The sequence below is a fragment of the Chionomys nivalis genome, chromosome 4 (assembly GCF_950005125.1).
Source record: "Chionomys nivalis chromosome 4, mChiNiv1.1, whole genome shotgun sequence".
Classification (NCBI taxonomy): Eukaryota; Metazoa; Chordata; class Mammalia; order Rodentia; family Cricetidae; genus Chionomys; species Chionomys nivalis.
The window spans coordinates 30,958,187-30,982,477 of record NC_080089.1 but is presented as its reverse complement, the minus strand read 5'-3'; the positions used below and the strand labels follow the sequence as shown (position 1 = coordinate 30,982,477).

Genomic DNA, 24,291 nt, shown 5'->3' with positions numbered 1-24,291 from the left:
TGTTGACCTGTTCCACTCAGAATTAATACTTATATTAAACATCCAGGTATTTCTATACTAAATCTCAAAGAACAATTCAAATTGTAATAGGTTACAGTAAGTAGAAACACTTGCCACCGAGCCTGACAAGTTTGTTCACTGGGACCTAAGTACACGACAGAAGAAAACAGACTCCCATAAGTTGCCCTCTAAGCACCACACATGCTCTGTGGCACATGCACACCCACACATAAGCGCACACTTGCACACAATTTAAGTAAATAAAAATGTAATCAAGTTAAGAACTCCTGATAACTCTGCCTCAGAGAATTATCAAACTAGAAGGGATCATGAGGCCATGAAATTCTGTTCTACATTTATGTGACAGTCAGAGCCAGAGTGTATTTGTACATCAATTCCAAAAGCATCCTAGACAGCCTCAATAGCCAATTCTAGGAAGTACTTTTTTTTTTTGGTTTTTCGAGACAGGGTTTCTCTGTGGTTTTGGAGCCTGTCCTGGAACTAGCTCTTGTAGACCAGGCTGGTCTCAAACTCACAGAGATCCGCCTGCCTCTGCCTCCCGAGTGCTGGGATTAAAGGCGTGCGCCACCACCGCCTGGCTGAAGTACTTTGTTTTTATGTTTCAACATCTCTGAAATCTAAACAACTGCTCATAAGAGGATAAGAGAAAGCCCAACTTCTGTTAATGGTTCTCTTGGCGTTTACATCATAACCACTACTTAAAGCTATGCTTGCCAGGTCACTGCCCATGCTGAAAACCTAGTTCTGAGCATTACTTACACTTCTGGAAGCAAGAATCTGTTTCAGCAGCCGATGGAAATACTGCTGTTGGGAGTTGAGATACCGCTTGTACTGTGACTTGAAACAGAGCTGACGATACTTGACCACTTCAGGGTTAAAGTGTCCATCTTAAAAACACAGGTACAACTATAAATGCATCAGTCCATACATATGTAATGAGTATACAAGAGATGTGGTTGTAGCACCAAAAAAATAAAAAATAAATAAATAAAAAGACTAAGAGAATCAAGAGAGAGACCCAAAAATAAATGAATGGTGAAAAACAATGATAGCTCAATTAAAGCTGGAAACCATAGCAACTATAGTAACACAATTATCTTCATTAAAACTAGAAATACAAAGAGAAATACATAGTCTCTAGTCTGAGAAATAAACAGAAATCTGTCTCTTCCTCCATCACTTGTGTGTATACAATCATACTGTGTGGGGGATGCACAGCAGCACTGCCCACTTACATAAGAGCCCTCATATAGCCCTCTAAATCCTGCCAGGGACCCTACTTTGTTTTACACGAGGGAAGAGAGTTCCCTCCCACCAGAGATCTGAGCCATAGTGAAATAGATTGTTACCAATCAAAGCGAAAATTGTCTTTAAATTAATAACCATCAAAGAAGAAAACAGCTGTGTATAGCAGTGTGCCTATCACCCCAGCCATTTGGAAGGCCAGGTAAGAGGATTATAAACCCAGTTAAGGGCTACTCTGGACAACAAAGTCAGGACTATCTCTTACAAAAATAAAGGAGGCTTTGGTCCAGGCAGTGGTGGTGTGTGCTTTTAATCCCAACATAGAGACGGGTGGATCTCTGTGAGTTCAAGGCCAGTCTGGTCTACAAAACAAGAGCCAGAACAGGCTCCAACACTACAGAGAAACCCTGTCACAAAAACCCACAAAAATAAAGGAGACTTGGGCTGCAGCTCAAGGGTAAACCATTTGCCTAGCATGTGCATGTCAGAATTCAATCTCCAAAACCACTCATTTAAAAAAAAAAAAAATACAAGCTTAATATCCACAAGAAAACAAGAGATTTGAAATGATAGGTCTGTTCTCTCTAGCGTTTAGCCAATATCAAGTATTTCAGTTTAACATAAGTTAAGGAAATACCACTGCCCTTTTTGGCAAGTCTGCCAAAACGAAGTCAATTGAGAAACAAGGAAGAGGTCAGAGAGCAAACTGTGAATCTAAGAGTGACCTCAAATTGTCTTGGAATACTTGAAGTAATAGCCAGTTCAGGCAAAGATCACCACAAGAGTTCCTGGCCAGCCAGGACTACACAGTAAGAGAGACCTTGCCCAAAATAAATATAAAAATAAAAAAAATTTTAAAAAATAAGGAAAAAATGCAAGGAATATCTATGTTATTCATTCAGTGCAAATTTTCTTACAGTCAGCTAACAGGACTATGATTATGTGGGAGATGTCCTTTGTGAAAAGATACACATGCTAAGACAGGAGTGGTGGCTGTGTGTGAAATTCCAGGTAGACTAAAGCAAAAGTACTGTCCTAAACACAAGGTCAGCCCAGGCTACACAGCAAAACCCCATTTTTAAAAGAGAAAGGTGTACACGGTGGTGAGATGTCATGTTTTTCTGTAGGGAAAAGGAAAAAAAAAGCAAACAGTAAGCTGGTTTCTTTTTTTCCCTCCCAGATTTTAAAAATAAGTCATAAAGATCTTTGGGATGCTGACAATATTTTGTCCCTTTTCTAGCTCTCTTGGAACTAGCTCTTGTAGACCAGGCTGACTTCGAACTCAGAGATTCACCTACCTCTGCCTCCTAACTGCTGGGATTGCAGGCGTGCACCACCACTGCCTGGCAATATTTTATTTCTAATATGATGGTTACATAGTTAAGTTCTATTATATATTTCCTATCATAAATCAATACAATCATATTTTTTAAAAATAGCGCAGACAGCAAACAAATACACAAAACTACTCTCCTCAGAGGTCACATTAGTATAGGAAAATCAAGATAAAAATGAAAGATATATGTGCCTAAGTGAATGTGTACTCAACTCTAACAAAAACAAAACACTGAGCTACAGACCTCGGAAAAGCTTCTGGGCAATATGAAGAGGGTTTCCAAAGCGGAAGTTCTCCCCACTGAACAGGGCAAGGATGAGATCATTCTGCTGCTCCACATTGTCTGTGGAAAACTGAGGCAGAAACTGCTGAAGATGTTCACGCTGAGAATCACTTAGGACTTCCTGCCATGTGGAGAGGCTGACGACATCAAAGAATATCTCAGGCTAGGAGAATTTGGAGAAAAAGTAAGTAACAGATAAATAGGCGTCTAATGTTTTGTGTCTGCACAGCCAAATACATAGAGCATAAAACTTACCATTTTATCACTATTAGGTACACAATTCAGGAGTTTTAGGTATATTCACATTTCTTATGTAGCCATCATTATGATCCTCAGGGGTTTTTTGATTTTGTTTGTTTGTTTTTCAGTTTTACAAGACAGGGTTCCTCTGTAGCTTTGGAGCCTGTCCTGGAACTAGCTCTTTTAGACCTGGCTGACCTCGAACTCACAGAGATCCACTTGCCTCTGCCTCCCAAGTGCTGGGATTAAAGGTGTGCACCACCACCACCCAGCTATCATCAAGTTTTGTTAAACAGACTAAAATTCTAATGATCTTGACTCAATTCTAAAAATCAGAGATTAACTGGTTATGGCAACTCACCTGGGAGGCTGAGGCAGGAGGACTATGAGTTTAAGTACAGTCTGGGCTGCATGGCAAGACTGTATCTCAAAACAAAATAAGAGTATTAAAAAGAGCACACAAACCACAATACAGCAGTATACTCCAGAGGAAAATTATATCCAAGAGAAGCCCATTTGGAAGCTATCTCTGCCAACTAGAGTATGATGGCAGCCATGTGAATTCAACTTAAACTAAGCTGCAAGAAAAAATTGGGAGGGGGATGTCTAAGAAGTGACTAAAAAAACTAAGAAAAAACAGAAAACAGAATTGACTTCAATTTTTTAATTAATATATATTTTATTGTACTTTGAGATATGTAGTCTTGACTGACTGGAACTTGCTATATAGATCAAACTGGCTTTGAACTCAAAGGGATACATTGACTCTGCCTCCCAAGAGCTGAGATTAAAAAGCAGGCACCAACTCCAGCATGGGTTACACTTTTTTTTTTTTTTCATTTTATTTGCATTGGTGTTTTGTCTGCATGTATTTATGAGGGTGTGAGATCCTGGAGTTACAGACAGTTGTTAGCTGCCATGTGGATGCTGGGAATTGAACCCAGGTCCTCTGGAAGAGCAGTCAGTGCTCTTAACCACTGAGCCATCTCTCCAGCCCCTGGTTTTCACTTTTAATTCACTCAATATATATTGGATATATATGTACCAAATAATAAGCATAACACACAGGTACAAAGTAATTCAAGAACAGTTAAAGTATACAGAAGTACACAGTTCAAGAAAGTCTACCTGAGATAATGTTAAGATAGTTAAAGGGATAGGAAAGAGGAAAAATACGCTGGAAAAAGAACAAGCCAGGTGGGTGGTAGTGGTGCATGCCTTTAATCCCAGCACTCAGGAGGCAGGGGCAGGTGGATCTCTGTGAGTTCGAGGTCAGCCTGGTCTACAGAGCTAGTTCCAGGAACAGCTAGGCCTGTTACACAGAGAGACCCTGTCTTGAAAAACAAAACAAGCAAACAAATAAAAAGAGTTAGAACAATGCCATAGAAGCAAAAGAATTAACAGCAAAGAGTAATTATCAATTGAGGGAAATTGAGAGGTAATAAAGGTAAAACAGAGAAAAATACATAGGGGCTTCAATGGCATTAATTCTGTACTACCCTAGATGGGATCTACATAGTTGAGCTACATAGTTTTGGGGGAGGTGGAACCTATTGTTTTTTGATGGTTTCATTTTAAGATGGTCCTGACCTAGTGAGCTCAGGTGATCTTTCAGCTTCAGCCCCTAAATATGTAAAAATACCAGTGAATGAATTTACTTACACCTACAGACATGCATGTCTTATCACTACTTTAAATATATACATAATATAAATGTGCCTAAACACAGGTATTTGTTTATATACACATATCTGTAATTTTTTTTTATTTTTTAATTAACAACTTCAGACCATGTTTGGCTGGACCAAGGAGAGGAAAGGTGTGACAGCAGACAGAAGGACACATAAGCCTGGTAAGTAATTGTGACTTTAACCTAACAACAAAACAGAGTCATGGAAATTTAAGCAAGAAGCTACAGGATAATTCAACCACCAAACACCCTTTCATGAATGTATCCAAATCACCTCAGACTCACTATCTAATATCTTTCCCTCAAAACTCATTTTGCACTCAATTTTAGTTTTAGCATCTAACCATGTCTGACATGAAATAAAGTAAGCATCTGATGATAGAATGGATGTCATAAAGAAATGTCCTTGAAAGAGTACACAAAGAAATTACAAATAATGGTTGGAGATGAAGTTCGTTTGGCAGAATGCTTATTTCTGGGCTGGGGATATAGCTTAGTTGGCAGAATGATTGTCTACCATGCACAAAGCCATGGGTTCTATCTCCAGTACCACATAACCCAAACATGGTGGTACCATCTATAATCCCAGTGCTTGGGAAATAAAGGAAGGATCCCAAGTTCAAGGCCATCATCAGTTACATGGTAAAGTCAAAACTAACCTGGGCTATGAGACCCTATGAGAGAGGGAGCGAGGAAGAAAGAGAGAGTATAAGAAAGCACTCTCTTGCCGGGCAGTGGTGGCACACGCCTTTAATCCCAGCACTAGGGAGGCAGAGGCAGGCGGATCTCTGTGAGTTCGAGGCCAGCCTGGTCTACAAGAGCTAGTTCCGGGACGGGCACCAAAGCTACAGAGAAACCCTGTCTTGAAAAACCAAAAAAAAAAAAAAAAAGCACTCTCTTAATAGTTGGTAGCCTCCTTACCAATGATGACTATATATCTGACCTGTGAAAGTCAAGGCATGCTGATGTTCTACCCCAACCCACATATTACTCCTGACCAGGTTACCTACCTTATGGACATAGAGAAATCTGGGTTTGTTTAATGATTCACAACAGGAAATCCATTTTTAGAGAAACATAATTCTGCTCTTAAAGTATTTAACCTTTTTTTCTTATTGGTGAAAATTATCTGTTATAATAGTGTTGATTTATATCATGCTACTATTATTTTGACTTGTTAATCAAACATGTAACTACAGTTTATACTGTCTTCCTTAATCAGAATACGAACTGCACTATACTTTTATATTTTTGGTTGTGAGCCTAGCCTTTAACGGCTGAGCCATCTCTCCAGCCCTGCACTATACTTTTAAAGGTAATAAGGGAACCCTTACTGAAATGAAGTAAACAAAAGGGAGCAAGAAAGGTAGAGGTACAGAGGAAAAGGATTCAGAAGAGGTGGAGGGAAATGACTACAAAAATGTTATCACTCACATCCTCCAGAAGGTCTTCAGGCAGACTAACCCTGGTACCACCCAAAAGGCAGTCTTCCATGATCCGTGTACCATGGCCATCTCCACAGGGACCCAGTTCCAGGGGATCTGTCAGCATGTGATCCAAAGAATCCATTGTTTCTTCTCCCCAGGTATTCTACACAAAAGTATACACCTTGAGACAGAAAAGCAGAAATCTGGTTGAGGCAAATATTCAATCTCAAATCTCTAAGGCAGGGGAAGGGTCTCATTCTGCATCCCAAAATGGCCTGGAAATCACTATGTAGCCGGCTGGCCTCAACATGCACGAACCCTCCTGTGCCAGCACCAAGTATGACAGAGTGAGTAATCTACTCTCTCTTACACCCATCCTCTCCTCGAACCATGCTGCTCTCCTCCCTGCCTTTCAATAGCCCTTTTCCAACGATGTTCAAGCCTTACCCAGTAAGACTTTTCAAAATGCTTTTTTAACAGCTCCTAAATTCTTAAGTTTCTTACACTTTCATTTTTTAAAAGAAAAAGACTCGGGAATTGAGTGATAAACCAGACACGGTGAATCAAGAGCATAACCCCAGCATTTGGGAGGCTGAGGCAGGAGAATCACTAGTTCAGGCCAGCCTGGGGTGTGACATGAGGCCATACCAAAAAGCAATAAATAAATGACAGATCGTGGTCCATAACTACAAGTTCCAAAGTCAATAATCTATTAGAACGTAACGTCTTTAGTAACTAGCAGGATACCCCAGAGGGTAACAGCGTGTGCCACACAAACTGATGTCCTGGGTGTGATCCCTAGGTGCCACCACAAAGGAGGTAACTCCTGAAAGCTGTCCTCTGACCTTCACAGGAATGCTGTGACATATCTGCACATTTACATATCTACTTTTTTTTTTTTCGAGACAGGGTTTCTCAGTCCTAGTTGTCCTGGAGCTAGCTCTGTAGGCCATACTGGCCTCAAACTCAAAGAGGTCTGTCCACCTCTGTCTCCCAACCGCTGGGATTAAAGGCAGCACCACCAATGCACCCAACCGATGACAATATTTTTAGTGTAAGATTATTTTTAAAAAGTCATAAATTCCACAAACATTAGTAAAGCTCAGATGCTAACTTACATAAGCTATTTCTCGAGGACTAGGTGCCAGGTCTCACATAATTCTTACAACTGTGCTTATTATACCTTTCTTACAGATACTAATACTGAGGCTCAACGCATGGAAATAATTTGCCCAACTCCAAATGGACCTGCCTACAGATGGAAACATCACACACAATACCCACTATACCTCTTGCATATACTCTCAATTAAATTATAAAAACTGCTTGACATGATTTCATTTGCCCACATAAATTCCCGAGGCACCAATCACCAGACCATTACAACTAGCTGTCAGTGGCCAATCTAATCTTCAGATCCATGTAAATTAATGCAATTCCCCTCTTTCCTGCACTAACTCAACAGGGCTGGCCACCCTTTTTAGAAAACTAAATACAAGAAAGAACATGTTGCCGGGCGGTGGTGGCGCACGCCTTTAATCCCAGCACTTGGGAGGCAGAGGCAGGCGGATCTCTGTGAGTTCGAGGCCAGCCTGGTCTACAAGAGCTAGTTCCAGGACAGGAACCAAAAGTTACAGAGAAACCCTGTCTCGAAAATCAAAAAAAAAAAAAAAAAAGAGGAGGAGGAGGAGGAGGAGGAGGAGGAGGAGGAGGAGGAGGAGGAGGAGGAGGAGGAGGAGAAGAAGAAGAAGAAGAAGAAGAAGAAGAAGAAGAAGAAGAAGAAGAAGAAGAAGAAGAAGAAGAAGAAGAAGAAGAAGAAGAAGAAGAAGAAGAAGAAGGAGGAGGAACATGTTTAGAGAGCATCTCCCAAAGCTAGAATCAGGCGTGAAACCGAGGCCACAGCTCACAAAGGCCAACCCACAGTGAACGCACCCTATACGGACTGGATCCATTCTCCTACCCGCTACTACTAACAAAAAGACAAAAAGCACACAAAAATGGAAAGATGAACTGGATTTAATCAAAACACCAGATTTCTACCCTTGTGCTGTCATTAATCTGGGGCATTTTACCTCGCCAGGTGTCAGGCTCCTTACCTATAGGTAGATGGGAGTTGAACCGGGGGCCTCCCTACCATTATTTCCACTCTTGGGATCTTAACAGTGAAGAATCGGCTGCTAACTGAATTTACATAACTTTAAAAATCCTTCCCACGTCCCAAGTTCTCAAACGATAAAGTGCAGGCCTGTAATCGACCTAGAATGGAAGTACTTTTCCGCGAAATAATTTCAAGTTCTGACAACATTTCAGACGGAAAGATACAGTGTTACAAGGACGCAACTGTGTGGTTCCCCAGGCAACTGTGTGATCCCAACATCTTCAGCACGCCACGAGATGAAGGGCATCCTGAATGCATGTGGCGGCTAAATAACTGAGAAAGGAACAAGATGGGGGGGAAAAGTAGAAGCAACCTGATGCTTGGAACTAAATCCGCTTAACGCAAGTGACACAGACCAACCTACAAAGTCAGTACCTCATCTGACAGGTGCACAGTTTACACAACTCACTCATAAGCTTCTTCCAGTGCCGACGGTTGGTTAAGTTAAACGTAGGACCTAGTGACAACTTCAGCCTTGCCACTTATTCCGCACAAGAACTCAAAATCAGAAACGCAGGCGGCTACCTGCGAGCTGGAACCCCGGAAGCCGTGGACTTTTAAGTCTTGGGGTGTCCGGGACTTCCTCGCTCATCAGGAAGGCCTCCTCCCTGCACCTGGGCTAGCCTACCCTCCAGACCCTCGCGAGGCGCCGGCAGGCAAGGCGATCTCGCTCGCTCGGGCCGGAGTCCCCGGTTACCAGCCCCACCTGCGCACAGCGCGCCGCGGCCCCGCCCCTCCCCCACCCGTCCTCACCCTAACCCTCGCCCACCCGGCTGCCGCAGGCCCACGCGTGGGGCTCGCCGCGTGCCTACGGCGACGGGGATCTCGGAGTCCCCCTTCTTCCCTCCGCTCCGCTTCTTCCCTTCACCCGGCACCGTCCGACTCCCGACGCCAGGGCTCGCCCTCACCTCAGTCGGGTCCGCGGGTCTCCCCCGCTGGCTCGTCCGGCCGCGGGCTCCGGGACGCGCTCGCTCCCGCAAAGGCGTCTGGGTGCGCGCACGCTCAGGGCTCCGGCAGCGGAAGGGGCGGGACCTGTGGGGCGTAACCTAAACGGCGGGGCGGGGCGTAGTGAGCTGGACAGGCTGGGGTGGATCTCTGTGACAGCGTCTGAACAGCTTAGGTGTCCCGTACGTCCCTTCCACGTCTTTCATCCTTTCCACCCTTTCACGGGCTGCTAAAGCAGAGGACAGCATGGCCAGGAGCCGTACTAACCACTTGTTGTGTGACAGAATTTGTCCTAGGAGACGCAACACACGTGTGCTCACCACAGGGATCCCATGCCACCACAGTCCAACTTGACGAACCAATGAGTATTATTGGGGTTACTTATAGGATCAGAAATGACTCCAAGACAGCTGCATCACCAAGGCCCACCCCAGCATGCATGACAGCTCACAAAAGCAGGAAACCTGGGACACACTGCATAGCCTGCAGGCAGCTCACCAGGCTGGAGAATGTCCTTTCCAGCTGCCTCAGTTGCTCTAAGCCTCTTCCAGGTGAGCTCAGCTGGTTTCTTCTTCTTTCAGGCGGCTGGTCTGGTCTAGAGTCTTTGCAGCTCCTTCCACCTCGGAGTCCTCTTTGCAGCTCAGCCTCCTTCCACCTGTGGGGGACTCTCAGCTTTATCGTTTGCTCTGGTGGAGAGGAGCCTAGGGAATTTGGTCCGTTTCAGGGACTTCCTGAAGCTAAGAACTACCCTGCAGGAGGAGAAAACTCTTACAGCAACACCGCTCTCTGCAGAAGGCTTTGCTGAGTCCACAGGACAGTGGAGGAACTCTCGCAGTGTTGAAGGCTGGCCAAGTAGAACGCCCACCCTAGCTGGAGAAGCACAAACCTGGAAAACAGTACTCTTCTCACTCCTTATCACTGCTCCTCTTGACCGCGTCTTATTTAGAAATAGCATCTTCTCAAGTACCCCCCAGCTTCGCTCTCTAGTCCTGTATAAACTATCCACAGTTCTTTTCATGACAGTAGACATGTCAGAGGAGCTGGACATGCCATGCCAATCCCTTCCCCCAATGGAAAATAGTGCTTTTCAAATATAGCTAAATCTTTGTGCCCCTACTGGCTCTACAGATATTCGTAGATTCTGTTAGAGTTAGAAACCAAGTATGAACTGATGAGCTATGAAATGTACGTAGGAATGAAATGAGCACTATGAAAACCAAGTATGAAGCATCGTTCTGCGTGACCAGACTGGACAGCATCAATACATTACCATTTTCGTCCGACTTTATTTTTAGAGTAGTTTTAGGACCACTGCAAAATTTAATGAAGAACAGGTTTGCCACAAATTCCCTGCCCCTGCCCACACACACATGCACATAATCTTCACCCACACAGGTGAGATACTTTTTCTTATACTTGATGAATCTATGCTGATGAATCTGAGTGATAATATTGTTTTGCTGCCCGCCCCCCAATTTAATCTATTTTAATTAATTAAATTTATTTTAAATTAATCTTTCCCCACCTACTCATCTCTACTTCTCTATTTCCGGCAACCACTGATCTTTTCACTGTCCCCATCATTTTGCCGTTAAGCCTGCCATCCTCCTCCCTTAGACGTCCTAGTACTGCTAAAACCACTTTATGTCACCACCCTTCTCTTTCCAACGAGACAGTAATAATATGGTTTTGGTTTGGGTGGTGGGGATCGGATGTAGGCACCCTGCCTCTGAGCCACACCCAAAGCCTTGTATTGTTTTGATATTAATTTGAAGTTCCCTGGTGATATCAAACATGGAGTGTATTTTCATATGTTCATTTGTTATTTGTATATTCTTTGCTAAGGTGCCTTTGGGCCATTTTTACACTAGGGTTGTTTGTTTCTTTTCTCTCTTTTCTTTTTTTTTTTTTTAAGTTTATGTTCCTTGTCTATTTTGGATAACAATCCTTTATCAGACAAATCGTCTGAAAACATTTTTGCCAGGTCTGACTCTCCCTTTCCATCTCTTGCTCTCACTCTCTCGAATTCTGTCTTGGTGGTAAACACCCTTAAACTGTGTTCTGTTTGGTTTTTCTTTGTTTTGTGCCATGAGCCATGTGACTTCTTTATGGGACAAGGCCTGAGAATAACACAAATTCTTGTAATTTATGTTTTATTTTACAGTACGAACATGGGGCCTTGTACATACTAGGCAAGTGTTCTACTCAGTATTTACTATGAGAACCTGATGAGCTCATGAAATGTAAGACCCCTTCCTTCCCCAATGTTTTTTTTTTTTTTTTTTTTGGTTTTTCGAGACAGGGTTTCTCTGTGGTTTTGGAGCCTGTCCTGGAACTAGCTCTTGTAGACCAGGCTGGTCTCGAACTCACAGAGATCCGCCTGCCTCTGCCTCCCAAGTGCTGGGATTAAAGGCGTGCGCCACCACCGCCCGGCCTTCCCCAATGTTTTGATGATCTCCTGGAATTTTTGAAAGTATGTGTGTCTGTCTCTGTGTGTATGGGCATGTGCACAGAACAGGTATCTGAGGAGACCAAAGGTATCAGATCCCCAGAGCTCCAGTAACAAGTGGTTATGAGTCACCCAACATGGAGTTTACCTTTGCAAGAGCCTTCCAACCCTGCCTTGGAGTTTTTTCTCTCAGATTTCTCCACATTGAGCCTCCAATCATTCATCTTAGTTAGGTTTTCCTATTCCAACTGGCCTTGGTTCCCTTAGAGGGTTCTACTCTTAAGGATGGGATTTTCTTTTCTTTTTTGTTTGTTTGTTTTTCGAGACAGGGTTTCTCTGTAACTTTGGTGTCTGTCCTGGAACTAGCTCTTTAGACGAGGCTGGCCTCGAGCCCACAGAGATCCACCTGCCTCTGCCTCCCGAGTACTGGGATTAAGGTCATGCACCACCACTGCCCGGCTCTTTCAAAGTTCTTGAATGGCAGATTAGGAACCAGAAACTAAAGGGTAATATTTTGAAGAGGGGAGTGTTAAGACAGGGTTTCACTCTGTAGCTTAGACTAACCTAGAACTCACTATGCAGACCAGGATGTTGTGCCTATGGGTGCAATATTTAAAAGAAACTATTTAACCATATCAGTAGTCCCTGCACACACACTCTCACACACACACAAACAAGAAACATAATTATTAAAAAAATATTTATTAATTTTTACACTTGCTGGGTAGCACAAGACTATTATTAACACTATAACTCACTGAATATACAATAAATGTTCACATTTAAATAACAGGATAGAATCAATACTTTCAACCAATGGGCCAGCTTCAACATCTCATTAGGTGTTTTTTAGCTCTTGATGTTTTGAGAATTTTTTTTTTGAAAGGACAATTCCAGGTCAGAAAATAACTCAAGAACATCAAAACAGAAAGTCTTTCCAGAAAAACAGGAATCTTACATGATGAACTATCCATTTCTCTGGGCACAAACTAAACAATAAAAATGTTAAAAATCTATATCCGGCCCACTTCAAAGTATTCACACTGTACTGAATGCAGTCTACAGTGTCACAGTATCTGAGGAAAGATCACCATGTAGACACTGGAACATACATGTTCCCCAGTTCAGGTGGTCAGAAGGAGTATATTCTGTCATCCCTTCTGATACCTTGGGATAATTCATAAAATACCTGATCTTAAAGTGGTGATGTCTTCACTGCCACCCACATCTCTGGTTGATGATATAGTTATGGTATTTATTCCATATAAGAACCAAAAAAAGAAAAAAATAGAAGGGAAAAAGGCAAAGTCCTTCAACAGTATTTTTCCTCTGTGTATTTTAAAACTTAAAAAGTAACTAACACAAAACCAACATTCCTTCAGTGATTGGCTTTTTATTTTAATCACTGGGCTATTCCTGAGAAGTGGGGAAGATACCTTTCTGGCTCAAATTAAAGGGAATCCAACAGGCCAAAATTATTTGTTTATTTATTTTGGTTTGTTTTGTTTTCCAAGACAGAGTTTCTCTGTATAGCTCTGGCTGTCTTTGAACTATTTGTAGACCAGAGTGGCCTCCAAATCAGAGATGTACCTGCCTTTGTCTCCTGTGCTGGAATTAAAGGTGTGCACCACCATGCCAGCTCTAACAGCCCAATTTAAATTACAGAAACTAGAACTGTGCCTTTGAGATGGCTGAGACTCTGCGATAGTTAGCTATTACACTACAGGACTTTGGGAACCAGAGTCTTACGTTCTTGTGACTTGGAGTAACATTTTCTGTTGAAAATAGTTACCTTTTTGTTCATTTTCAGTTTCCACACATTTTTGAGGTAATTTTCTCAAGTTCTTTTCATGCCCAAATCTTCAGACATAAGTCTATGAATGAGATCTCAAAAGGAAAGTGCAGAATCTACATAATAGTGACTTCAAAACCAAATGTTTACTTTTCAGGAAGGCATCTTTACCACACAGGAGATAGTCTATTTCTTAATTCACAGACCCAGTTTTTCCTCAGAAATGTAAATAAAATAAATTAGTTAACTTCATTTGAAATGAACTTAGGTCTTCCTGATCTGGAGTGGTAAATTCACTCTACAATAATTATTTTTTAAACAGATGTCACAAAAAGTTGTTAAAATACAAGCTTTTAAGATGTCTTCTGGGTACAACTGGAATGTGCAGTAAAAAGAAGGGCAATACTTCCCCACTAGATCCACAGCAAACAAGACTCCCAAACAGGACACATAGAAGACAACTATCACACAGAAAACTGCTTTCCTCTCCCAACCAATGTTAATTCTCCTCCACACCCATCCTTTACCTCATTATTACAATGGTCCCCTTATTTTTATTTGCCCTAAGTGGGAAGTTAGTCATCTTATAACAAGATCTGGGTGAATTACAATATGCTTAAAGTTTAAAAAGCTTAGGAGTAAGAAAGACCACCTTTCTACCCAAGTTCAAAGACTCTTCATTTTTAAGACAGTACTGGAAGTACTAAAATACATTCAATGTTGTGAACACAAGTGTGATGCAGGGACTAGCATTGTAGCTCAATGTTGGGGAACCTACTAACATGCAAGAGGCCCTGGGTTTTGATTCGCAGCATCACACACAAAGTGTTGTACATACACCTGATGAACCCAGTAGGAGTAAGGAACTCAACCTTTACTAATGAGCAGTAAATGAATCTTCTAGGCAGGGCAAGGTTTCAGCTCTGTCTGTCTTTCTCTCTCCATATGTATATGTATGTGTATATATATGCATCTACATATATATACCTACATATATATCCTCAATTTATATTTTTAGTAATTTTTCATAGAACTAGTATTTCCTTCTTAAACACAGCTATATAAAACCAGAAGCCTGGAGGCAGAGCTTTAATGTAGGGGCTTTTTAAATCCTGTTGAGATCATGAAACCTTTTGTCTTCCAAGGAGTCTACGCTTGTGGACCATGAGGCCAGATCTGCTGGGGTCAGCATCTGTGAGGAGCACCGCCACTGCCCATTAGGTTTTCCCAAATAAGAAAGATTAAAAACAACTGCCATGATGGTGCCTGACTGTAGTCCCAGCTACGTAGGAGGCTAAGGCAGGAGGATCTCACGAGCCCATGAGTTCAAGGCTGTATTGGACAGCACAGTGAGCCCTCATATAGAAGAGAGAGAGAAAGAGAGAGATCAGCAATAAGAAAATTTTAGATGACAGTTTCTCCTTCAGAACACCACCATCAAACCTTTATCTTATCATTTTAAAGTCTTCATACAATAAGCTGCCTTTGTTAAATTACTGAAAACTCAAATGCATGAGATAAAGTGGTTCTGACCTAATCACACCCATGAAGTAAATACTCCTTCTCTTTTGATACCATAGCTTGGATTTCAGAAGTCCAATGACCATGGACTTGGTACATCCTGTGTCCACCTTTGGTATGAACGTAATATGCCACTTAGTATTTCCACAAAGGGACAGTAAGGCTTGTCAGTGTGTTCAAAAACGAAAACAAAACAAACAACCAGCTCAAGAGCAAGGCCGAGTTTCTCCATCTGGAAGTCAACTTTCCCCTGAAGGAACTGCATTCCATGGCAGAAATCCCAAGGGTTTGAGGAGTCAATTGGGTAAAGATGACCTTGGCAAAAATTACCCCTGGCATATGTGTGTCAAAATTGTAGTTTCCAAACTCTTGATGAGTAATAAATCTTTAAAAAGAGGTTTAGGTGTTTGAAGCTTCAGATTCCGAATGAGAAGACGTGGCGTGCCCTCTGGACTCCAGGAGCAGGATGAAATCTAGGGTTTGGTGATATGTACTTCGCTGCTCCCACTTCCATTGGTGGTGGTCGTGATGATGTACTGTGTGGTTTGCTGTTGGCTGGGGCTTGTGGAGTCCAGGGAGTCACTGTGTGCAGAGGGTTGAACCTGGACTGCACCGGAGAGGGTAGAGGTTTGCTTTTCCTCCAATTCTGGTTGACTTTCTGCTAATACATAATGACCCTAGAGCAAAAGAAAAGGATCCTTTAAAAGAACTGGAGTCTGGAAGAGAGCGAGGGAACTACTTGAAGAGAGGAGCAAGCATCCAAAGGAATGCTTCAAGGGGACCCAAATAGGTACCTCTGAGAGATGTTTCACCCACACCCTTTCTGGAGGATGGCTAAGTCACAGTAATTGACTCCAAAGGTAACTCAAAGCAGCATCTTTGCTGTTTCATCAGATAACACAATGAGGAACCTTAGAGACTGTGAAGCATGCTGGTACCTTACTTGGCAAAAAAAAAAAAAAAAAAAAAAAAAAAGTTTTTTTAATGAAAATAAAATATGCTTTTTAAAAAATTGTTCCTAAGAATTTAGAAACTTAATGCCAATTTAGTGTTAAAATTCATCCAAAATGAATGATAAAGTCTCTGTAAAGGGGCAGACTGATGTCTAAGGTCTTCAACATTAATGGTTCCCAGCTAATAGAATTTCAAAGTCTAATAGCATTTTAAAGTAATACTAATGGGACTGAGGAAACAGCTCTATCAGTTAAGTCTTTGCTGCAAAAGCACAGAGAGCTGAGTTCAAGTCCTAGAACTGGACCCTCCCCAAAGTATCAGGGCACTCAATGTGCTCCCAGTGTTATGGAGGGAAAGAGAAGTAGCTCCCAGGGCCCTAACATCCTTGACCTCCAAGTCAGTAAGACACCCTGTTGCATTAAACCAAGTGGGTGACTCCTGAGGAATAACTCCTGAGGTTGACCTCTGGCTGCCCCCAACACACACACACACACACACATACTCACACACTCACACACACACACACTCTCACACTCTCACACACTCACACACACTCTCACACACTCACACACACACACACTCACACGATATATTAAACGAGCCCTAAGTTTTAGTTTTCCAAGTAAAAACATTTAGAATATACTAGAACAAAGGCTGGAGAGATGGCTCAGCAGTTAATGGCATATGTCCTCTGTTCATAGAACACAAGTTCAGTACCCCACATCTGTAACTCAGCTCCAGAAAATCTGATGCTCTCTTCTGGTCTCCTAGGGTACCTGAATTCACATGCATGTAGCCTACTTGCTCCCACAAACATACGTTATTAAACAATACTTTTAAATATCTTTAAAAATAAAATAATTTGCTACCCTCATCAAGTATGTGCTTTCTACTTGAGAACATAAGAAAGGGGTTAGGGGTGCAGCTCAGTGGTAGCATGCATGAGGTCCTGGGTTCAATGTACAGCACGCACACAAAATAAATAAATATTTAAAAAAAAAAAAAGAAAGCACGGGAAGAATATATCTTAGACTATAGCTCCTTGCACTGAGTAAATTTAAAGGAACTCTCACATTGTCTTCACTTTTTTTCTCATTTTTTCCCTTTGATCATGAGAATTTCATACATACAAAATGGGCATTTCATTCATTATATTAATTTTTAGATGAGATCTTATTTAGCCCAGGCTAGCCTTAAACTCACTATGTAACTGAAGATGACCTTGAACTCTTGATCCTTCTATCTCTACCTCCAAAACACTTGGATCATAGGCATGCACCACTACACTTAGCTTTGTATTAGCATTTTTAAAGAAATAACATTTCAGACAGAAGGGCAAGATGCTATGACAGGGACAAGTGTCCCTGTCCCTCCAGAAAAGGTTTCTCTGGGTAGCCCTGGCTGTCCTGTAACTCACTCTGTAGAACAGGCTGGCCTCGAACTTAACAGATATTTGCCCCTGACTCTGCTTCCTGAGTGTTGGAATCAAAGGCATGCACCACCACTGCCTGGCAAGATCCCTCACGTTTTAAAGGTTTGGTTCCTAGGTGGCAATTTTGGAGGCAGTGGAATCGTTAGGATGTGAGACCTCATGGGAGGTCCTGGGGTCACTGGGCACAGGCCCTGAGATACCCGACCCCTTCTTCTTGAGAGTGACTCACTGAGCCAAGCACTCTCGCCATGTTGTGCTACCATGACCCAAAGCAACAGGACCACTGGTTCAATCACAGAGTGCAACCTCCAAAACCCTGAACTGAATAAACCTTGGTTATTAATTATCTCAGGTTACAATAACATGAAGCTAAACAAAGGGAAAAAGAACTCAGAGAGGAAACCTCAGGCAGTCTTTCCAAGACTACAGCAAATAACCACTGACTCACCTAGGGCTGAATTTCTCGGCCCCTACCCTGAAGCAATTTCAGATATGATTTACTTTCCTGAGGCTCTTCCTCTGGAGTAGGGGCGGTTTACTCACCTAGGACCCACTAACCTTAGCAAAGGAACATTTTGTGGTGAGAACATTTAAGATCTGGTCTCAGGCCGGGCGGTGGTGGCGCACGCCTTTAATCCCAGCACTTGGGAGGCAGAGGCAGGTGGATCTCTGTGAGTTCGAGGCCAGCCTGGTCTACAAGAGCTAGTTCCAGGACAGGCTCCAAAACCACAGAGAAACCCTGTCTCGAAAAACTTAAAAAAAAAAAAAAGATCTGGTCTCAGCAATGTTCAAGTAGCCACCATGAAATACACCACATCTCCAGGGTTTTCTCCCAAAAAAGTTTTTGTTACTGTTCTGCATGCTACAGACTAAACCCAGGCCTCACACATGTTCAGTATGTGTACTGCCACTAAGCCACACCCCTACTTCTAAGAGAATTTTTCTTTTTTTGTTTGTTTTCTTTTGTTGTTATTTTTTTTTTTTAAGACAGTGTCTCACTATATAGACCAAGCTGGCCTCAAACTTACAGAGATCCAATGGCATCTGCTTCCCAAGTAAAGGGCATGTGCCATTACCCACCTACCCCAACCCCTGCCAAGAAGTCTCTTAACATATATATATATATATATATATCCTGGGGGCTGGGGAAATGGCTCAGTGGTCAAGAGCACTGGTACTTCCCGAAAACCTACATTCCCAGTATCCACATGGCAGCTCACAAATGCCTTTATCTCTAGCTTCAGGGAATTCCCTGCCCTCTTCTAGTCTCCACAGGCACTGGATACTTAAGTGTACAGAGTATACATACATAATGTGTATATTATGTATGTACATAAATGCAGACACACACATAAAAATAGTCAATCAAATTTTGAGAAAAAAATCTTTTCCAAATAACTTAGAGATAGGTCAGCATAAACCCAAAAATAAAAACATAGTACATACAATCAACATGGTTAAATATTGCTCAAGTTAAATAAATATGCTAATTGATGGCAACACCTCTTTATGGAGTTAAATGATGTAAAGCAGCTAGACACTAGTCAAGCATGGATGCTCATGACTGTCATCATACAAGTTCCAGGCCATCTGGGGCTATATAGCAAGACCCTGTCTCAACACTCCCCACCTCCCACAAAAGCTCTATAAACCAGGAATGTTAGTGGTACATGCCTGTAATCCCACTACACAGAAAGCTGAGGCAGGAGGATTGCAATTTTAAGGTCAACTTGACTTACATAGTTAAACTTTGTCTCAAACACACACACACACACACACACACCATATAATTGATTCATTATATTATTTTTCCCCAGCTAAAGTCTTGTAAAAGTTACAAAAAGTCCATAAAATTATAATCATATGGATAGATCTAGGAAGTTTGTTGTCATTAGGAATTGAATCAACATTCCCTGTGCACTGTCCTCCTGAGCAATGAACTAAGGATAAAAGAATAAAGGACCAGCTTTCTGAACCATCAACTATGAGAAAACAGACTACATCAATCAGTTTAAAGAAATAGGAGGACTGGGGAGGTAACTCAGCGGCAGGTCACCTACCCAGCATGTCAACATGTACAGGTAGGTCTGGGTTCTAATCCCAGGACTTCAAAAGGAAGGGAGAGAGGGAGGGAGAGAAAGAGGGAGAGCAGCTATGACCAAGTTATAACACAGCCTTGGCAGACTCACCGGAGTCACTGCTTTCACTTGCCCAGAGGTGACAGGAGTTGCCACACCACTGTCTGTGATCACAAACTGACCTGGGGGCAGCGTCATCATTTGAATTTCAGATGCTGAAAACAGGAAATAAACCAAAGTCAGTGGTCTTCAGAGTTTAGTGTAAGTGCTGAAAGAAACAAATGCTTCTCTGCTTATCTTATGGGTTGTACCCCAGTAAGTCCATGAACTTAAAAGACAGCAAGTGGAGCATATTTTGTGAACACACAAATGGCTAGGTTCTGTAATACACACTCTAATCGATACTGGAGAGGCAGGGGGATTTCTATGAGTTCAAGGCCAGCCTTGCCTACATAGTAGTTCCAAGATAGTCAAGGTTACAAAGTAAGACCCTGTTTCAAAAAGAAAAATTTATATATACCAAAAAAAGAAAAACCACACACACACATAAATTACTAAGTGTTATAGGTTAGTCCATCCTATCCTAGGTATATTTAGAACCTGTATAGCCACAGGGGACAGATCCACCAGGCCCAGTCAGAGCAACAAAATAAGACTCCCCACCTGAAAAGCAGGAACCCCAAATGGTGTATGGTTGTGTTCTTGCCATACCAACATAATCCAATGCTGAAAATCCTAAACGCACTGGGCCTGCTGGCACAGGTCTATAACCTCTGGAAGCTAACATAAGAGTTTGCCTTGTTTTTCTTTTCTTTCTTTCTTTCTTTTTTTTTTTTTTTTTTCAGATAGGGTCTCATTCCAGGATAGCCTCAAACTTACTATGTTATAGAGAATAACCTTGAACTTCTGGTTGTCCTGCCTCCCATCTCCTGAGATTATAGGCATGCAATCCCATGCCCAGTTTATACTATGCTATGGATTACACCCAAGGACTCCTGAATGCTAGGCAAATGCTCTACTAGTTTAGCTATATCCTCAGCCTTGGCTACATAATGTGGTTGAGGCTTGCCTCAGCTATATGGGACCAAAAGACAATTCTAAGTGCCAAGTTGGAGAACTGCCAGTGCTCACACTGCTATTGAGACAGTTCCCAGGTTTCTCATGCTTGCAAAACCTTCTGATGGTGGTCTTGCAATATGATGCTCCCATTTTGCTTTGTTTTTTAGATGGGGTTTCTCTGAGTATCCCGGACTGTGCTAGAACTCTATCTATAGACCAGGCTGGCCTCAAACTCAGAGACTGGCCTGTCTCTGCTCTGGAGTACTGGGATTAAAGGCGTGCTCCACCACATCTGGCCTGATATGATTTCTTTCTTCCTCTCTCTTTCTTTAATAAACTTATTTATTGATTTATTTTAACTGAGTTCTTGAGTGAATGGACCTCTTCACTCATGTGTGTGAAGAGACTGATACAGAGGGATAATATATACAGGAAACAACCAATGCCTTCTCACTCAAAAATGGCTTCCAATTAGTCACCAAAGTAAATACTCAAGCTTTTAAGCCTTAAAAAGAGTTTCCTGGCTTAGTATTTTTATCTTTTATACTTAGATTTGAATTCATGACACAAATGTATCCACAGCTACCTGGTGATCACAACCAAATAACCTGCAATACTGAGGCAAATTAGAAACGAAATTTATGCTAATGCCCTGTTAGTAGTCTCTAAAGAGTATTTTCTATAAAATGGATGAGAGATGCTTAGGAGATTGAGTGGTGCTAGCTCTGGGCAGTGATGGAAAATGAGCCTGGAACACTGGGTCTTCCTAACACAGGAAAGGGTCGCATGTGAAAGATACAAGTCCCAGTGTGAAGAAACAAAGATGAGGTAGCCTGGACACCCATAAGGACAACAAAAGCAGTAGGTTCAAGCACATCATGTGTTACATGTGTTACATATGTAAACCTCATGAATACAAAATAACACACACAGAGAGAGAGACTGGTTATTTTGGATAACACAAGGAAACTGACTAACTACTTTGAAAACCAGTAAATATAGTGGTCAATCTGGCATTTAAAGTATTCTATTGTGCTTTTCCTATACAAATCTGTATCTTTGAGTAATTTTATGATTAAGACAATTTTTTTCTTTTCTTTCTCACCTTTTTGCTTTACTTTCATTGTTGTTTTGAGTCATGGTTTCACTATGTAACTCTGTCTAACCTCAGTTAACTATGTAGACCAGGCTGGCTTAAAACTCAGAGATCCTCTGCCTCTGTGAGGATATGTAGTAATAGTGTCTTTCCATGTGGCCCTGGATGGCCTGGCAATCCTCCTGCTTCTCTGTCCACCAAGTGCTAAGATCACAGGCTGAGGTTACAGTGTGTGCTACCACATCTGGCATAATCTCTTTATCTCTTTATAAAATGTTTCTACCTAACTAATGAGTAGGAATAACAGAATCAAATTAGAGAATCACAACTTTGCAAATCCTGATGAAATAAAGAAGCTAGAGAATAAACACTAGTGGCTCCTGACACCACAGGAAGAGAAGCAGTCCACCCCTATATCAGCTGAGTGTGGGGTTTGAAACGAATCTGACCTTGACTAAGCCTCTACATCTAGATGCTAGTCTAAGGAAATAAAAGGAAGAAAGTACATTAAGCAACAACATGAGGATGCTACCAGCAAAATCCAGAGTGTAGAAACTACAGGACACGTGACCAGTTTTTTCAACACAGACATGCCGGCTGCAAGGGGAGAGCAAGAACATGTGAAAAGAAACTCCAAAGATGCAGTCAGCTGCAATGGATGGCCCTTATTCAGACCCCAATTCAGACCCCAATTCGAACAAGAAATTTAAAAAACTTTCTCAGGCAATCAAAGAAATAAGGATACTGATTAGGCATTGGAACGATATTTGAAGACTTTAAAGAATTATTTCCATTTACACAGGAGGTGAGGGGAGAGCAGATCCCAGGATGTCCATCTTCCTCTACATGGTATGGAGCAGTATATCTTGATAATAAATGAAGTCTACCACATAAGTACAGGAATGGCCCTCCCCAATAGCTGATATATTAGAGAATATATTTCAGTCCCTAAAAGTAACATGTTTGTGATAAGAGAATGCTATGGGACAATGGTCTTGTTCCCTGTAAAGATTTGTCATTTGTACTGGTTTAGTAAAATGCTGATTGGCCAGTAATAGCCAGGCAGGAAGTATAAGCAGGGTGACTAGAACAGGAGAATTCTGGGGAGAGGAAAGGCTCAGTCTGCAGTTGTCACCCAGACACAGAGGAAGGAAGATGAAAATGCCTCGCTGATAAAAGGTATCAAGCCACATGTCTAACACAGACAAGAATTACGGGTTAATGTAAGATGTAAGAATTAGTTAATAAGAAAGCCTGAGTTCAATCCCCAGCAACCACATGGTAGCTTACATCCATCTGTACTGAGATCCGGTGCCCTCTTCTGCCATGCAGGCAGAACACTGTATACATAATAAAGAAAGAGAGAGAGAGAGAGAGAGAGAGAGAGAGAGAGAGAGAGAGAGAGAGAGAGAGAGGAAAGAAAGAAAGAAAGAAAGAAAGAAAGAAAGAAAGAAAGAAAGAAAGAAAGAAAGAAAGAGAGAAAGAAATTACTTCAGCGTGGACTTTGGGACTGGTAGAAAGTTTTAGTGGCTTAGTGGCTTTGCTGTGTCCCATAGCAATATGATTTTGATGAAGGAGAGGCTCTGGCAGATCTGAATGACTTAGTCCAGCAGACCCATCAGGTTTATAAAGTACAAAAGCAATCAAGAGCAGATGAGAGAGGAACAAAGTGAACAAAGGAGCCTGTTGAGTCACTCAAATGCAAATGCAGAAAGGTGGCATTCCTAGTGCTAAATTAAATGTTGTGTTAGTGAGCCTGGAAGGCTTTAAAGCCAGAGCAATGGTTCACAGAAGACATAATGACAAAAAAAGGTGGAAAAAAATGAAGCTTATTCTAGGGGAAACCTAGAATCTATCTAAGTAAAATATGTTATATAAGTTGTTCCCCTGAAAGAAAAGTATACCGGATGTGGAGATTATCCACTCAGCCTTGACGAGTTCAGCAGCCAGATGTGACCAATATAGAGTCGGCAGCCACAGTGCTGGCCTGTCAGAACTAGGAAGCCAGTTCAATGGCAGGCATAACAAGTTAGAGTGGGGTCCTAGTCTCCACTTAGGCCTGAGTCTAAGAACCACCAAGACTTCTGGGACTGGGGATTCCATGCAATAGCATTACCCAGGGTTTCCACTGAGGCAGGAAATCATTGTGGAAATAAGTCCACTGAGGCATATGGAGTAGTATTCTCCTCCATGGCGCTACACCAACACTGCTCTTTCCACAACCGGTGCCAGTGATGGAATTTTCCATACTATATTAGGCCTTTATAGTGTTTCTGTTTAGTGTCCTCTTAGTCAAGACCAACTAGCACTTGCTTGGAGTGGACAGCAGCAGGCCTTAGAGCTCATGCATGCCCTCTTAAAACATTGGTTCTGGGGCTGGAGAGATGGCTCAGAGGTTAAGAGTATTGCCTGCTCTTCCAAAGGTCCTGAGTTCAATTCCCAGCAACCACGTGGTGGCTCACAACCATTTGTAGTGGAGTCTGGTGCCCTCTTCTGGCCTACTGTCATATACACAGACAGAATATTGTATACATAATTAAAACATTGGTTCTATTACATATTGGC

At 42.0% G+C, this 24,291-nt stretch overlaps 2 protein-coding genes across 10 annotated transcripts in view; both read right to left on the bottom strand.

Moving 5' to 3' along the window:
* The window catches only part of Nfrkb (nuclear factor related to kappaB binding protein), a 35,372-nt gene extending 25,996 nt beyond the window's left edge, over positions 1–9,376 (bottom strand). For all 8 annotated transcript variants that reach the window (XM_057767979.1, XM_057767983.1, XM_057767980.1 and 5 more), the window contains exons 1-4: positions 9,309–9,376; positions 6,250–6,423; positions 2,847–3,048; positions 781–908 (exon numbers count right to left, since the gene is read on the bottom strand). In XM_057767979.1, coding sequence (XP_057623962.1) covers positions 781–908; positions 2,847–3,048; positions 6,250–6,384 — 465 coding nt within the window. In that variant the 5' untranslated portion in view covers positions 6,385–6,423; positions 9,309–9,376. The remainder of the gene's footprint in view (positions 1–780; positions 909–2,846; positions 3,049–6,249; positions 6,424–9,308) is intronic.
* Positions 9,377–12,518: 3,142 nt separating this feature from the next.
* Prdm10 (PR/SET domain 10) overlaps positions 12,519–24,291 on the bottom strand; it is a 94,255-nt gene continuing 82,482 nt past the window's right edge. For both annotated transcript variants that reach the window (XM_057767180.1, XM_057767181.1), the window contains 2 exons: positions 19,683–19,786; positions 12,519–15,784 (listed from right to left, as the gene is read on the bottom strand). In XM_057767180.1, coding sequence (XP_057623163.1) covers positions 15,581–15,784; positions 19,683–19,786 — 308 coding nt within the window. In that variant the 3' untranslated portion in view covers positions 12,519–15,580. The remainder of the gene's footprint in view (positions 15,785–19,682; positions 19,787–24,291) is intronic.